General features: G+C 39.1%; 1 protein-coding gene across 5 annotated transcripts in view; it reads right to left on the reverse strand.

Annotated features, from left to right (window-relative positions):
• LOC126266942 (uro-adherence factor A) overlaps positions 1 to 17,459 on the reverse strand; it is a 136,468-nt gene that overhangs the window by 98,327 nt on the left and 20,682 nt on the right. For all 5 annotated transcript variants that reach the window (XM_049971637.1, XM_049971638.1, XM_049971639.1 and 2 more), the window contains exon 2: positions 15,114 to 16,265. In XM_049971637.1, the coding sequence (XP_049827594.1) occupies positions 15,114 to 16,190 (1,077 nt within the window). In that variant the 5' untranslated portion in view covers positions 16,191 to 16,265. The remainder of the gene's footprint in view (positions 1 to 15,113; positions 16,266 to 17,459) is intronic.

Raw genomic sequence — 17,459 nt, forward strand, 5'->3', positions numbered from 1 at the left:
ATGAAAGTTTGGCCATAAGTTTTATATAAGTGCCTTTTAAATGTGCCTGTCTGCAACTTAATGTGTCTTCTTTACGGTAAGCAGAAATTTCTCTTTTCCTACACTGTTCATAAGTGTTACTTAATAATTTAATGTTTCCATACGATGACCAGAGCCAAGACAATGTTCTGCAATAGTAGATTCACTCAGCTGTTGTAAGTGTGGTGCAAAACTTGTGCTGAGTACACAAGTCTCCTACAGTTCTTATAGCCTGACCATTATATGGAACATGCCACAACTGCAAGAAATACAGTAAACACCCGTCTTATGCAAATCAAGATTATCCTTACAGAACCTAAAAGGACCTTAATCTTTGATAGTGGTCGAAAAATACATTTCACATCATATTGTTGCAAAATCTGAATATTCCTGTTAGAAATGCCCCTGCATAAGGCAAAAAAAGCCATAGATTTTTGTGCCACCTTGGTGTTACTATCACTCATACTGTGCATAGTTGGTCGATAACACAATACATGTCTGATCTGTCTTTCACTACAATCATTCTTACGAAAAGTGACTCAAGCAGGGGTAACCCAGCTTTCAAGCTCTCAGGGTCTGGGATAATGTGGGGCCTGTGAACCAAGAAACAAAATACTTTTTCAGGTTGAGCCAGATGGTGAAAACAATCAGCCTGAGCCAGATGGTGACAACTATCATCCCGTAGATACAAGTCAGTCCGAGTAGGCTTCCTATAAATGGCAGGTCCAAACGTACCATCAACCTTCCTCCTGACCACCACATCAAGGAAAGGAAAGGAATCATTCTTTTCCACCTCCATCATGCAACAAATATCCAGGTGTATTTAACTCAAGTGTTCTAAAAAGTCATTCAAATTCTAACTGCAATGAGACCAAAAAACAAAAGTCTCATCTACATATCTGAAGAACACGCAGTTTTTGAAGCTGTCAATGTCAAGGCATGTTCCTCAAAGTCTTCCATAAAAAAATTGGGAATAATACGTGACAATAGGCTTCCCACCACAACTCCATCTATCTGTTCATAATACTGGTAGTAAGTGGAAGTCAACACATGCTGAAATAAGTTCATTAGTACAACACCACACCTAGGCTCAATTAAATGTAATGAATCAGAAAGAAGAACATGAGTGAAGAGAGAGAGACCACATCAGGGTCATTCATACGCATTCCCTATAATCGATGTAAGAAATTTGCCAAGTTCTTAATGTAATGCTCAGACTGACCTAATAGCGGGCTCATGAGAGTAGCAAGGTGTTTTGCTACGTGATATATCTGAGCACTAATATTACTCACAGTCAGCCCATGAAGAACAACTTCCTTGTGGATCTTCAGAAGGCCAGATAAACTAGGGAAAACAGCACAATAAGAATTAAGAGTCTTGATACTCTACTGTTACAAAAAGACTTTTCTTCAGAAGGTTGTTAGTTTTTCTCTCCACACTTTTAGTGGGGTCAGCTACAATCCTGTGATATGCTGAATCGGACAGTAAGCACTGCTTCTTCTGAACGAAATCCTGCTTGTCCAAAACAACTGCAGTGTTGCCTTTGCCCACAGGTAAAATAAAAATATCCAAATCAACGGTAAGTCAATGTAAAACAGCCTTTTCAGTTGCTATTATATTACTCTCGGATGGATATGCCCCTGTCAACACACGGCATGTCTCACACCTAGCCTTCTCTGCTGCATCAGGAGGTAGTTTAAAATAGCCTGTTCAACAGAACTAATAAAACAAACCACAGACCACAGCTTGGATGCTGGTGTAAAATTTACACCTTTCCCTAGCATGGATATAGCTGTGTGTCAAATGCCATCTCCATGAGATTTATCACAGATAGTTGATATACAGTATTAGACTCCGAGCCATAGAAACATTCAAACTTCACAAAGCACCAGGCAGCTACAGCTCCTAATTCCCAATCAGACTGCAATCATGAAGCAACATCCAGCAAATCTCAAGAAAAAGCTGAAATTTTTGAAGCAGTTATTAAATTTAGCTGAATGAATTCCTTGGGGGAAAAAATCCAACTGTCAACAAGTGTAATGGATCCTTTCACAAACAAGAGCTCGGCCAGTGCATAGTTTGACGCTATTGATGGCAGGAGAATTAATATGATGCATGACTGGCAAACACTGGAACAATAGTTTGATCATGACACCTCCAGAAAAACTATAATTCACATTGCCATCTTACTCTACTGCTGCGGGGTTTATCCAACATTTGCAAGCAACAAGACATTTACTTCCACAGAGGTAAACAATGTGAGACCTGAGGTTCTCCCAATGTATTCAGTACCATGAGCAAACAGATGGAGTTACAATTGGAAGCCATTTGTTACCTGTTATAGCCAATTTGTTTATGGAAGACTGAGGTAAAACAATTGAATTCAATCCACCTGAATACTTGTTTCACGATGGAGGTGAAGAGGACAGTTCCCTTCCCTTCATTAATGCAAGGGTCAGGAGGAAGGTTGCTGGTACATTGGAACCTGCCATATATAAGATACCTACTCACACCAACTTGCATCTACAGCTTGAGAGCTGTCACCACCTCCCTCAGCACGGTGGTGTACTTTGTACCTGGGTTCACAGGACACTAATTATCTCAGACCCTGAGAGTTTGTCAGTTGAGTTAGCTCACCTTGAGATCACCTTTCATCAGAATGATTACAGTGGAAGGCAGATCAAATGAGCATCGCACTAGTGACCAGCTGTGCACCAGGCGAGTGACAGTACTACTGAGGTGGCACCAAAGTCTATGGCTTCTTTGCCTTATGCAGGGAGTATTTCTAACAGGAATATTCATATTTTACAGAAATATGTGAAATGTATGTTTTGATCATCATCTAAGATTAAGGTCCTTTTAGATTCCGTAAAGGATGATCTTGGTTTGCATAAGATGGGTGTCTACTGTATTCCTTGCAGTTGTGACATGTCATATATTGGTCAGACTATAAGGACTGCAGAGGAGTGGTGTACTGAGTATAAGTGTCGTCCACACTTACAACAGCCAAATAAATCTGCTATTGCAGAACATTGTCTTGGCACTGATCATCCTAGGATATATAACAACATGGCAATTCTGGCATGCATTTCCAGCTATGGGGATGCTGTTATTAATTTATAAAGTAACCTTAAGAACAGAGGTGGAGGTTTTTGTTTAAATTCTGCATGGAATCCTGGTCTCTCATTTGTCAAAAAACAAAGGGGAAGACTTAATGCTAACTCACTCATTGGTTATTAACTTTCACAATTTATAATTTCTGATGCTGGTCACCTCTGGTTGTGAGATGGTGCACAGCACTTACTTGCTAAATTAAATTCATGGAAAAATCTCTCCGTATTGACTTCTGTTTCTTACACACATCCGTTCCTGCAATCAGATGTTGGAAAGTTTACTGTAAAATTCCCTGAGCTGTTGAGGAAGAAATGGTATCATCACCAACAGATATTTCTGAAATGTGGCTAATCTTTTATATGAAGAATGGCATAACATAGGTCTGCCATGGTCTTTCTTCTTTTGAGCACACTGGCATTCTTCCGTTCCTCTGTTTTGAGTATAAGAATGTTTAATAGTTATTTGAGGCTGATGGGTATGAGTCATTTTGATTGTACCACATTTGGAGATCTTACTTGACTGCATTGATGACAATGTTTCAGCAGAATTTCTAAAAACAAAAGAAGTCAATTTTATGCATTGGAATGACATTAGAAACTTCCAACGGAAACACTGCTTGGGACAAAGACCGTGCACCGTCTAGTTATGAATGCTTGAAACATTTTCTCCATGATTTAACACTTGAAATATGTCTAGCAATATGCAACAGAGTACTGAGGACAGAATGGCACTGAAATTAATTTTTGAAACAAATTCCACTCTTCATATTTACCTAGCAGAACAATTTTTGTTGGGGGGGGGGGGGGGGGGGGGGGTTATACACTATAGTCTACACACTGTAGGGAAGCAACAACTTTTGCATAATAAGTGTAAAACACAGCATAAACCTACACATAAAAAATGCAAAATGAAAAACACTTGGCTGTCAAAAGGGAAATTTGTGAAGCCTTCAAGGACTACTATAGCAGAACTTATCAAAAGACCTTTAAAAAAAAACAAAAGAAATTATGGTCAGATGTAGGGGCTATCTGTGGCACCTGAGTTCATGTCCAGATGCTCATGTTTGATGTAGGAACTGAAACTGAGAATAGCAAAGCTACAGCATAAATACTGAACTCCATTTTCAAATGTAACTTTAGAAAGGAACATCCAGAGGTACTGCCCCAGTTCAATCTTGCGCACCACCACACAGCTGAATGGTAATGGTATTAGTGACAGCAGCACTCAGAAACAGCTGAAACTGCTGAAATAGAACGTAGCTCCATGGCCTGAACGAATTCCTGTAAGATTCTATACAGATTTAGCAGAATTGTTGCTCCTCTTTTAACTAAAATACACCATAAAGCCCACAAACATAAAATGTGGTTGCTAATTAGAAAAAGCACAGGTCACACCCACTACAATAATGCTGTGATGGCTACCATTCCTAAAAAAAAATTGTTGAATGAATCCATGTCATTGAAGTTCACACAATTTCTGTTGTTGTAATCTGTCCTGGGTGAACCACCGCCTTAAGTGGCTTAAAGTAAAAATCCCCTGAAAAAATTAATTTACCGATGCAAAAAAAATAGCTAGTGCCTTGGAATATGCATCTGTTTGCTTTCAATAATGTTCCACTACTCCCAGCACTGTAAACCACCGAAGAGAACTACATGACAAAACAATGCTCAAGTAACTGTCTCAGATTAATGCAGTGATAAATAATTGCACACTGCACTAAATTACTGAAAACAAAATTAGAGTATTTTCAGTTCAGTTCACATTGTAAAGGAAATGACACAAAGCTGAGTACAAAACAGAATACATTCTTGAAATGATACTACCAGCACTGCACCAGCCATTAAACTTTTTAAGATTCTTTTAAAATAAGAATGTAAATTGCAATAGCTCAAGTCTGGTGGAAGTAAAAACATGTCAGTCTAAAATGGATAAAATGCAAAGACTGGCTGGTATAATCATATTCTTGTTTCTGGATGGCAACAGCGGGTTGTGGACTCTATGCCTTCTGGCCCATTATCCTACCCTCCACTGCACACACATAAGTCTTTGGAATATTGAATTCCCTGGAACAAAGCTGGGTGGCAGCATGGAAGTTCTTTGCTGACCAGATACAACAAACATGTTCAAAAATCATTTACTTGAACTTAATATTGTAGCAAGGAATAAAAAAATGTGTATATATGGAATGTTACAAGGGTAGCAGACACAATTCACATAAATACCATCCAAAGTCCTTGATATTAATTTGCAGCAGAATCTTGGAACATATTCTAAATTAAAACATTAACAGGACCTCAAACAGAATGATCTCATCTATGCCAAGCAGCATGGATTCAAAATTCATCAGTCGTCATTGTTGTGGTCTTCAGTCCTGAGACTAGTTTGATGCAGCTCTCCATGCTACCCTATCCTGTGCAAGCTTCATCATCTCCCAGTACTCACTGCAACCCACATCCTTCTGAATCTGCTTAGTGTATTCATCTCTTGGTCTCCCTCTACAATTTTTACTCTCCGCGCTGCCCTCCAATGCTAAATTTGTGATCCCTTGATGCCTCAGAACATGTCCTACCAACTGGTCCCTTCTTCTTGTCAAGTTGTACCACAAACTCCTCTTCTCCCCAAATTCCATTCAATACCTCCGCATTAGTTATGTGATCTACCCATCTAATCTTCAGCATTCTTCTTTAGCACCACATTTCGAAAGCCTCTATTCTCTTCTTGTACAAACTATTTATCGTCCATGTTTCACTTCCATACATGGCTACACTTCATGTAAATACTTTCAGAAACAACTTCCTGACACTTAAATCCTATAGAAAAACTCCTTTACTATTTTAAGTGTCTCATTTCCTAATCTAATTCCCTCAGCATCACCTGACTTAATTCAACTACATTCCATTATCCTCGGTTTGCTTTTGATGATGTTCATCTTATATCCTCCTTTCAAGACACTGTCCATTCCGTTCAACTGCTCTTCCAAGTCCTTTGCTGTCTCCGACAGAATTACAATGTCATTGGCGAACCTCAAAGTTTTTATTTCTTCTCCCTGGATTTTAATACCTACTCCAAATTTTCCTTTTGTGTCCTTTACTGCTTGCTCAATATACAGATTGAATAACATCGGGGAGAGGCTACAACCCTGTCTCACTCCCTTCCCAACCACTGCTTCCCTTTCATGCCCCTCGACTCTTATAGCTGCCATCTGGTTTCTGTACAAATTGTAAATAGCCATTCGCTCCCTGTATTTTACCCCTGCCACCTTTAGAATTTGAAAGAGAGTATTCCAGTCAACATTGTCAAAAGCTTTCTCTATGTCTACAAATACTAAAAACAAAGATTTGCCTTTCCTTAATCTTTCTTCTAAGATAAGTCGTAAGGTTAGTATTGCCTCACGTGTTCCAATATTTCTACAGAATCCAAACTGATCTTTCCCGAGATCGTCTTCTACCACTTTTTCCATTCGTCTGTAAAGAATTCGTGTTAGTATTTTGCAGCTGTGACTTATTAAACTGATAGGTCGGTAATTTTAACATCTGTGAACACCTGCTTTCTTTGGGATTGGAATTATTATATCTTCTTTAAGTCTGAGGGTATTTCACCTGTCTCATACATCTTGCTCACCAGATGGTAGAGTTTTGTCAGGACTGGCTCACCCAGGCTGTCAGTAGTTCCAATGGAATGTTGTCTGCTCCTGGAGCCTTGTTTCGACTCAGGTCTTTCAGTGATCTGTCAAACTCTTCACGCAGTATCGTATCTCCCATTTCATCTTCATCTACATCCACTTCCATTTCCATAATATTGTCCTCAAGTACATCACCCTTGTATGGACACTCTATATACTCCTTCCACCTTTCTGCTGTCCCTTCTTTGCTGAGAACTAGGTTTAATCTGAGCTCCTGATATTCATACAAGTGGTTCTCTTCTCTCCAAAGGTCTCTTTAATTTTCTTGTAGGCAGTATCTATCTTACCCCTCATGAGATAAGCCTCTACATCCTTACATTCGTCCTCTAACCATCCCTGCTTAGCCATTTTGCACTTCCTGTCGATCTCATTTTGAGACTTTTGTATTCCTTTTTGCCTGCTTCATTTAATGCAGTTTTATATTTTCTCCTTTCATCAATTAAATTCAATATTTCTTCTGTCACCCAAGGATTTCTACTAGCCCTCATCTTTTAACCTACTTGATCCTCTGCTGCCTTCACTACTTCATCCCTCAGAGCTACCCATTCTTCTTCTACTGTACTTCTTTCCCCCATTCCTGTCAATTGTTCCCTTATGTTCTCCCTGAAACTGTGCACAACCTCTGGTTTAGTCAGTTTATCCAGGTCCCATCTCCTTAAATTCCCACCTTTTTGCAGTTTCTTCGGTTTTAATCTACAGTTCATAACCAACATGCCAACCAGCATGGATTGAAAAATCATCAGTCATGATAAACTTAAATTGCGTTTTTTTCATGACATCCTGCAGATCAGACCATCAAGTAGACGCAGTATTTCTTGACTTGTTCTTGACTTGATGCACTTGGCTATAATGAGGAAATACCTGAAAAAAGCTGCACAAATAATCAGTCAGATTTGGATTACTTTAAATGTTCAGATACTTCAAATTGTGTACTGCACTAAAGGAAAAGTTGTAGTTTCCTATGACTACAATATCAGTGAGTCAAAACTGGAATTAGGCAACTCATACAAGTAGCTGGTGTAACACTTTGTAGGGACATGAAATGAAAAGATCTCTGTCATAGGTATGGCAGACTTCGGTTCATTGGTAGATGTTGGGAAAATGTAATCAGTTAACAAAGGATATTGCTTACAATAAATTCATGCAACCCATCTGAGAATAGTGTTCGAATGTTTGGGAAGTTCGCAAAATAGGACTAACAGGGAATATTTAACATACATAAACAAGGTCAGCAAGAATGGTCAGAGGTTCATTTGATCCCTGGGAGAGCATCATGAAGATACTGAAAAACCTGAACTGGTGATGTAATCATCCCATGAAAACCTACTTACCAAGTTTCAAGACACAACTATAAGCAAGGAATCTTGGAATCTACCACTTCCCATATGAATTACTCCTATAGGAACAGTGAATACAAGATTAGACTAAATACAGCATTTACCAATGAATTTAAACAATCATTCTTCCAGGACTTAATACATGACTAGAATGGGAAGTAACCCTAATAAGTAGTTCTGCCATGTACTTCACAGTGGAATGCAGAGCATAGATGTAGATGTAAATCAGGTGCATTCATTGAGGGAACAGGTCTTATATCAATCTATGATACACAAATGGGATCAAATTTTAAGCATAAATTACCAGCAAACTGCGAAACAAGATAGGAGGACTGAAATTCTACCATGTCAGATGTGACATACATGGTGATCTGAAGGTTGATTCTTTGGCTAGCATAGAGTCTGCTGACAAATGATTAAGGGCAGGCTGTTATTATTCAGGCATGTGATGATGGGAGACAGTGAATATATGAGAATTGAAGTCATGTAAGTTGCAAGTAACTTCAGTTACATGATAAATGAGTCTAAACACTGTAAATTCGACTAAATACCTAGGAATTATGATTATGAACAATTTAAATTGGAAAGAATATGTAGAAAATGTTGTGGGAAAGGCTAACCAAAGACTGCATTTTATTGACAGAACACTTAGAAAATGTAACAGATCTACTAAAGAGACCGGTTACACTATGTTTGTCTGTCCTCTTTCGGAGTACTGTTGCGCAATCTGGGATCCTTATCAGACAGGATTAATGGAGTACATCGAGAAAGTTCAATGAAGAGTATCACATTTTGTATTATCATGAAAAAGGGGAAAGAGTATCACAGACATGATACAAGATTTGGGAATGACATCATTGAAACAAAGGCATTTTTCGTTGCAGTCACCAACTTTCCCCTCCAAATGCGAAAATATTTTGTTGACACCAACCTACATAGGGAGAAGCTATCATCATAATAAAAGAAGGGCAATCACAGCTCACAAGGAAAGATATAAGTGTTCATTTTTTCTACACACTGTTTGAGAGTGGAATAATAGAGAATCATTGTGAAGGTGGTTCAATGAACCCTCTGCCAGGCACATAAGTGTGATTTGCAGAGTATTCATGTAGATGTATATGTGTATCTATTCATACCCTTGTCATATGTTAATAGTATTAATAAAAGAGTGAATGGCATCCAGATGGCTGACTGATAGTGAAACTAATACAGTGAGCCAGCCACCCTAAAAAACTTGAAAAGCTTTTTAGACTTAAATTGGGCAGGAGTCCTGATGCCACAAATAACACCAACAATTTTCCTAATAGTGTTTCATGACCATCTAAAACTGAGGGGAAGTTCCTAAGTAGACCACACTGCATTCCTATGTATCCTCATGCTGCAAGAAATAAGTACCCAACATTGGGCAGTGTCTGATATGAAGGTGAGCCAGGACTATTTCCACTCTTCTCAGAGATCAAAAGGAAGTGCACAATGGTTAAATAGATGGTTTGACCAACGCAGCTTGTTATTGGCACCTTCTGGTCACTATCTTTCTTAATTAGCCAACACTTTCTTTGTCACCTGTGACATCACAGCCTTAGGCGGATAGCATTACAGCCAGTAGGTGGACAGTAAGGTGAACAGTGGTATTTTCCTACCAGATAGCTTTCACTGCTCTGACAGTTTCCCTATTCCCCTCAATTCTCATGTGTCCAGGAATCCAGGAGAAGGCCAGCTCTTTCTTCTGCCTGTGCAGGAGATGGATAGTGTCCTCTGCAAAGAAGTCTCATTGGTTTCCGGTGCCTTCTTGAATGCCCATAGTTCTATATAGCACACTGAGAAGTGACTTGGTTGGCTGATTTTAATGATAAAATCTGAGAAGATAACAGAACACCCAAATTGTCCCCTTGCTTGGAACCATTGATAAAAACCAACATGTGCTTGTGACACTGCAAAAAAATCTGTTAAAAATACTTTTTATAACTGTAGCTGGAGTTGTGATTTGTTGTAATCCATCATATCCAAATTAAGAGTGGGCCCATCAATCACTCACAAAGGTATTTATTCCATCCCTATTTAAGAACTGATGCACCTGCTACACCAAGTTGCTCAAGATAGTCCTCACTTTGTATACTTGTTGCACCATTAGTAGTTCTCACCAGACGGTAAGAGACAACTCACCAGCTTCTGCACAGAGCCTAGATATGAGACTTGTTTGGTAGGCTCCTGTAGCCTGTCTAATGCCTGCATGGTATACATGACCCATTATCTTTAAATATGAAGGTTTAACTGAGCCATAGATTATGCTGCCATAGACAAGCCATGAGCAGGTGAAGGTTCTATAGAATGCCAACAAACTGGACCAATCTGCTCCGTAATTATTACTGCCAAGACATTCTAAGATGTTTAGTGTCTTCAGACACCTACATGTCATACCATGGAGGTGTGGCAGCCATGTTAACCTCTGATCAAAGATGAGGCCCAAGAACTGCAACAAGGTCTTAAAATCGAAGACAGTGTCCCACAGCCAGCGTTCTGGGCAAGTAAAGGATTGGCATCAACAATTAAAATAAACACTAACAGTTTTTTTCTGTAGAGAATTTAAAACCAGTTATATCAACCCCAGCTTTAACTGATGAGCAGTATTTGTGAAACTGGAGAAAGAGCAGAATATTGCAAGGTCGTCCACAAATAAGGAATATTTGACTTGGCTCCTTATTGTGGACGAGATAGTACTGATTGCAACAATGAAAAGGGTGGCATTCAGAATGCAAGCCTCAGGAACACCGTTCTGTTGAGGGAATTGGTCGGAGTATGTAGCACCAGCTCAGTACCGGAAAAATCACTGAATGAGGAAGGACTGCAACAAGATGGTGAGACACCCACGAAATACCAAGTTATGCAGCTGGCCAACGATACTGCGTTTACAGCTGGTATTATATGCTTTCTCCAGATTGAAGAAGATACCAATAAACTTCTCTTTGGATAGGAATGACACCTGTATTACACACTCTAATTGGAGGAGATTGTCAAGTGTGAACCGGTATTTTCAAACTACAGACTGTAAAAAACTGAGAAATCCCTTGATTTTGAGAATGCACAATAGGTGTTAGTTTATCATCTGCTCAAGGATCTTTCCTGTAGAGCTAGTGAGCACCACAGCATTCCTGTAGTTATCTAGAGACAACCTGCCCTTCCCTGGTTTGAGAAGTGGTATCAGAATCGCCCACCACAATGGATCCTGATAGTAGCCTTCAACCCATATTTTGTTGAAGAGGCATAGGACGACTACTTTTGCCTCCATGGCTGAATGCCTTTGGATCCCACATTGGATCCTTTTGGCTTCTGGATCAGTGTCAAGCACAGCAATCAGCACACACCCGTAGTTCCCACAAGAAGAAAAGGCAGTTATATGACACTGAGTTGTTAGACAAAAAGTCTAGTCTGTGTTTCTTCATGTGTTCCCTATGTTGGTGGAATCAATAATTGATGTAGTAGATGGAGGACAAATCCCAAAGCTGTTTTGCCATTGTCTGAACACTATTTTCCTTAGTGCTGCTTGGAAGACATCATTGTTCAATATGGCAGATACTCAGCCTGGACTTCTAGTCCCTGATGTCTTCCAAACTGACTCCAATACCTTTCTTGCTAATGTGGAATGTTGAGGGATGTTCAAAATTCTCTCCATACATTTCGTTTCCATTCTGTGATGACACAATGAGCTTACCAAAATGCTGTGAGATTGTCTCCACTTGGTCTGCTTCTGAGCCAATGTAACACAGCACATCTGTCTCGAATTGCCATCTGACATTCCTTCTAGGCTGGGTAGAAGATAAAGGAATGGAGAAATCAGCAGCATGGTGCATCACATTGATGATGTGGTCCACCAACTCCTGGGTGCTGTCACAGAGTTGGAATACTCAGCAGTACAGAGGCCAGTTTGCTCTGATGAACATCCTTTTTAGATGGCCGCTGTTCAGGCATTTTATATGAAGCTAGGTGAAGCCAATGAGAAATTGGTTACTTGAGCATCAATCGTTGGCCATTTCCCACATAATGGTATCTGCATGGGCAGGAGAGCACTGGGTAAGCTCTTTAGCAGAGAGTAAGTGAGCAGTTACGCAGAAGTATGTCATTTCTCCAATATTACATATACTGATAACCTCTGACACCAATAGCCTCTCAGCTGTGCAACCTCTGGGGTAAACGGTAGAAGAGCCCAAGAGCACATGGTGTGCACTCATGACACCAATTAACAAGGATGGGCAGGGGAGTTATCACATGAGATCAGTAAGTGTCACACCATCAAAGGGTTCCTGCAGTGAAATTTACACATAGCATTCTATTAGCTGAGATGTTGCATAAACTGCTACTGCAACACCTTATACCTCTGCGGTGAGGGTGATGGGCAAGTAGTTGTAAGCTTTGTCAATGAACGCAGCTATATCACCCTTTCCTTACTCACAATTTAGGACATCCTTCCCGTGAAGGTTAAATACTACCAGCAATGGAATATCTGTGGCCTTGAAGTATGTCTCCTGGAGGCGTATTCACATAGACTTCTCTTCTACCAGAAGTCATACACTGAGATGAGAAAAGTCATTGGATACCTACTAATATTGTGTCGGACCACCTTTTGCCTGGCGTTGTGTAGTAACTCAACATTGTATGGACTGAACAAGTTGTTGGAAGTCTCCTGCGTAAAAATGAAGACATGCCGCTCTATAGCTGTGCACAATTGCGAATGTTGCTGGTGCAGGGTTTTGTACACGAACTGCCTGCTCAATTTTGTGTCATAAATGTTCGATGGGATTCATGTCTGACAATCTGGATACCCAAATCATTCACTTGAATTGTCCAGAAAGTTCTTCAACCAATCGCAAACAACTGTGTCCCAGTGACATAGCACATTGTCATCCATAAAAATTCCATCATTGTTTGGAAAAATGACTTCCATGAATGGTTGCAAATGGTCTCCAAGTAGCTGAACATAACCATTTCCAGTCAATGATCAGTTCAGTTGGACCACAGAACCCAGTCAATTGCATGTAAACACAGCCCACACCATTATTGAGTCACCACCAGCTTGTACAGTGTCTTGTTGACAATTTGGGTCTATGGCTATGTGGGGTCTGTGCCACAATCGAACCAAGCCATCAGCTCTTACCAAATGAAATTGACACTCATCTGACTAGGCCATGATTTCCCACTCATGTAGAGTCCAACCATTATGGTCACAAGCCCAGGAGAGGCAATACAGGTGATGTTGTGCTGTCAGGAAAGGCACTCACATCTGGAGTCTGCTGCCATAGCCTGCTGGTGCCCAATTTTGCCACACTCTCCTAATGAATAAGTTCATCATACATCACACATCGATTTCTGCAGTTATTTCATGCAGTGCTGCTTGCCTGTTAACAATGACACATCTATGCAAAGGCCGCTGATCTCAGTCGTTAAGTGAAGACCATCTCAGCCACTGCATTGTCTGTGGTGAGAGGTAATGCCTGAAATGCAGTTTTCTCGGCACACTTTTGACATTGTGGATTGTGGAGTACTGAATTCACTAATGATTTCCAAAATGAAATGTCCCTTGCATCTAACTCCAACTACCAACCATTCCATGTTCAAAGTCTGTTAATTCCTATTGTGAGGCCATAATCATGTCAGAAACCTTTTCACATGAATCACCTGAGTATAAATGACAGCTTCACCAACCCACTGCCCTTTTATAGCATGTGCACTCGATACTACCATTATCTGTGTATGTGCATATTGCTATTCCATGACTTCTGTCACCTCAGTATAGCTTCTCTGAATGTGACCTACAACTGTCAACATTCCATCGAAGGATGGGAGCCATTTTAACCACTGGATTTATGCACCGTTAAATCCTGCAGTCTAGGAGGGGAGTTCAAAATGCTAGAGGAGGAATAGTTAGGCTTGGCAGGTCATCCACATATATCTAGGTACATTGAACAGCCTTCCCCATCAGATGTTACCGAAGCACTACAGTTAGAGGGTTTGACATTGCGCTTTTTAGATCAGCTGTTACTGGACATTGGTTTCCCTTTGGGAGGGCAGTGTGGTAATGCCGATGTAGATATCTTGCAACAAGATTTTAGTTTTTAGAGCAAAGCTAATAATTGCAGCAGTGACCTGACAAGCGCAGCTACGAGCACAGGTGGATGTGCTGGCATTTACACTGGCAGTTAGTGTCGAGGAATCAGACCTGACAGCTGGTTGCTGCACGATGGTAGATGTGCTTTGAGGCACCAGAGTTTGCGACTGGTTGCTTATGAGGGTAAAGAATGAGGCTGCAAACATTGAAGGTTGCATAGTCTTGTAAATCTTTTTAGTCTCCATGTATGGTAACTGGCTTCTGATCTAAAATTCCTGAATTTTCTGTTCCTGTACATAGACAGTAAATTCCTTTGACCAGACTGGCTATATGCATAAGCAATTAACGCCTGACGAGCATGGATCATGAGTATCTAAACCATTTCTTCCACCACAGGTTGGCTTCCCTCTGCATGCTGGGACAGTGTGCCCAAATATCTGGCATTGAAAACAGTACACTGAACTGGGGACATACAAGCAGACTCTAATGTGTAACAAACCAGCCTCGGTGAATTCAGATAATGTGGGTGAATCAAAGGTGACAACAAAATATAATTTATTTTAACTGTTAAAAGTACACAAAATGTCAAATACTGTAATGTAGTCATGCTTCAGTGTGATCTGCACATGTTTATAAAACAAACAAACACCAGTCCTGAAGATATGATACAAGCTATAGTAGGATAACTGTCGTATTTCATACATACGCCTTTTAAAAAAATTCTTTTCTATGTGAGAGAATAAAACGAATGTAATATTCTCAAATAAATACTTCGGTGAAGTATACCTGAATAATATGTTCTGAATTCATACACTGAAAATTAATTGAAAATAAAATCAAATGCTTAAATCCTAGAACTCACCTTTATACACTGTAGAATGTCAATTTGTATGGGATCGCGTTTCTTTGGTAACTTTCCTATTTTCTTCAGGGAACCTTTGGGATTTAGTTTACTTGGAACACAAAATTTCTTTCCCACCTTGTTTATCATTTCTTCATTAACAACAGGGTGAGTCTCTGATATTTTCGTACACTTTCCCATGTTGTTAGTAGCCTTATCTTGCACCCTTGATTTTTCACTTTCAGACTGCATTGAAGAATTTTGGCAAGTCATTGCAGGAAATCTGTCATTACGTTTCAATACATTTAATGCTGGAAATTCTTCAGAATTGAGCAATGATCTCTTATTTTCACTTTGCAAAGATCCAGAATCATTCAAAATTTTGTGGAATGTGTTGTGATCAATAACCTGAATCCTTTGACCCTTTGGGTACTGAAGATTCTTTTTGTATTCAAGCTCACGTTGCTTTCTTTTTTCATCTTTGGCAAGTTTCTTCACTATCTTCCTTCTCTCCTTCTTGTCTACAGAACTACCAGTGGAGGGATCAGCAGTGGTGTTTATTGGCAATGACTCAGATGTTTCATACATTTCTGTTGTCATTTGAACTTTACAGTTATTCTCTTCAGCATTTTTGGTGTCATAAGGTAAGTGACTGTTCAACTGGCCAGTATTTCCCTCTTTTCCTTTTGAGAGATTTTTGATAGTATGTTCTTTGAGGGATTCTTGGCTATATTGTTTTTTTTGTCTTATTGTTTTCTTTGTATAGCTTATGCCAGAGAGCTCAGACTGAGTACTTTCCACATGTTCACAAGATGAAATAGATGAATCAGGTTCGTTCTGGTGTGATGTTTCCTTTGACACAATGCAGGAAGATGTCTGAAGACATGATTTTTCTGTTTTAATGGGCAATTTGTGGTTATGCTCTATATCAGAAATATTGTCTGGTGACTTCAATGAATTTTTTATCTGTGTATGTATACTGTCCTTCTCTTTCTTTGGGCTGTCGGGATTTTCAATCTGAGTTCTCTTCTGTACAGGACCAGACAGTTCAGTTGTTTTGGATAAATGTCTTGCATTTCCTTTCTTTGGAGAACTCATGTTGCATTCACATTACCCTCAGTTACAAAACAGAACCAAAGTAAAACTAATGTATATCTGGATGTGACGATATATCTGTGAAAAAATTGAAAAATGCCATATTAAACATTATTTAATAAGTACTGTGCAACAATAAAAGGTTGTTTGATATTTAAAACAATAACTTACTGTCTCTAAATGTGATGAACTACAATGAAACAAATAGAACTATTCTTAAAATAAACAAATTTAAGTTATTGCTGGCAATACACTGCTGTATTTCCTGTGGGACAATCAACAATATGCGTTTATTATATGTACAACTACATCTAAATTTAAGACATTTATTTGTATTTGTATATATAAGAAAATTTTACATTAATATTGTGCTATATTGCTTTGTGTCCACTAGTTCATCAAATTAACTGCAAGTTAATATTAGAAAGTGGCCAGTACAAAATGGAAGGAACTGAAAGTGTGAATATATCTACTAGCAACAAACATAAACATTTACAAAATTTGGAAGCTAATTATGAATGAAGACTAACAGACTTACTTTTTTCTAAGACTTTCATACTGGGAATCACAATGTATAAAATTGTAATGTTTCTCACATAATGAGATGTAAAATACAATTTTAGCTGTCTCATAGAATAGATATGAGGAAATTTTGGGCACTAACAAACTATGGGAACTGCTTTCCTGACCACCGAGAAAAATGCAGTAGATGTAAGGCCTCACGCCAATGTTCTTCAACTGTATTTTGGAAAAGACGATAAGGGAAGGAATTTTAGACGTTAAGAAATCAGAATGGGATATAAGAACTTGAATGTCAAACTCAACTGTCTAGACTCTGCAGATGTGTTAGTAATATCTTAAAAATTATTGGTACAGCACCTGAGTAAATGACTGTGTTGAAATAGATGGTAGGAAAGGCTCGATAATAAATTTATTTTTAGAAGATGATTAGATAACACACATTAAAAATACTCCAAAATTCCTCGGCACAAGACATGAAAGAGTCAATAAATGAATAAATATATGTAATTAGGAGAATTAATGTGGCCACATAGTCTATACAAAGGAGGGGGAGAAAAACAGAGCCCAGAAAGTGGAAGTAGCTTATCAATTCATGAAGGACATTTACAGTAATAAAATTACTGTAAGTAAAAACAAAAATCCAACACTGCAATACTGTCATGAGGCCAGAGTCCCTTTATGCACTGGAATTTAAGACTTTAGCAACAGTGTAAAGTCTGAAGAGTTGGAGAAAAGGGAAAGGAAGGTATT

This window comes from Schistocerca gregaria, chromosome 4 (assembly GCF_023897955.1).
Source record: "Schistocerca gregaria isolate iqSchGreg1 chromosome 4, iqSchGreg1.2, whole genome shotgun sequence".
Lineage (NCBI taxonomy): Eukaryota > Metazoa > Arthropoda > Insecta > Orthoptera > Acrididae > Schistocerca > Schistocerca gregaria.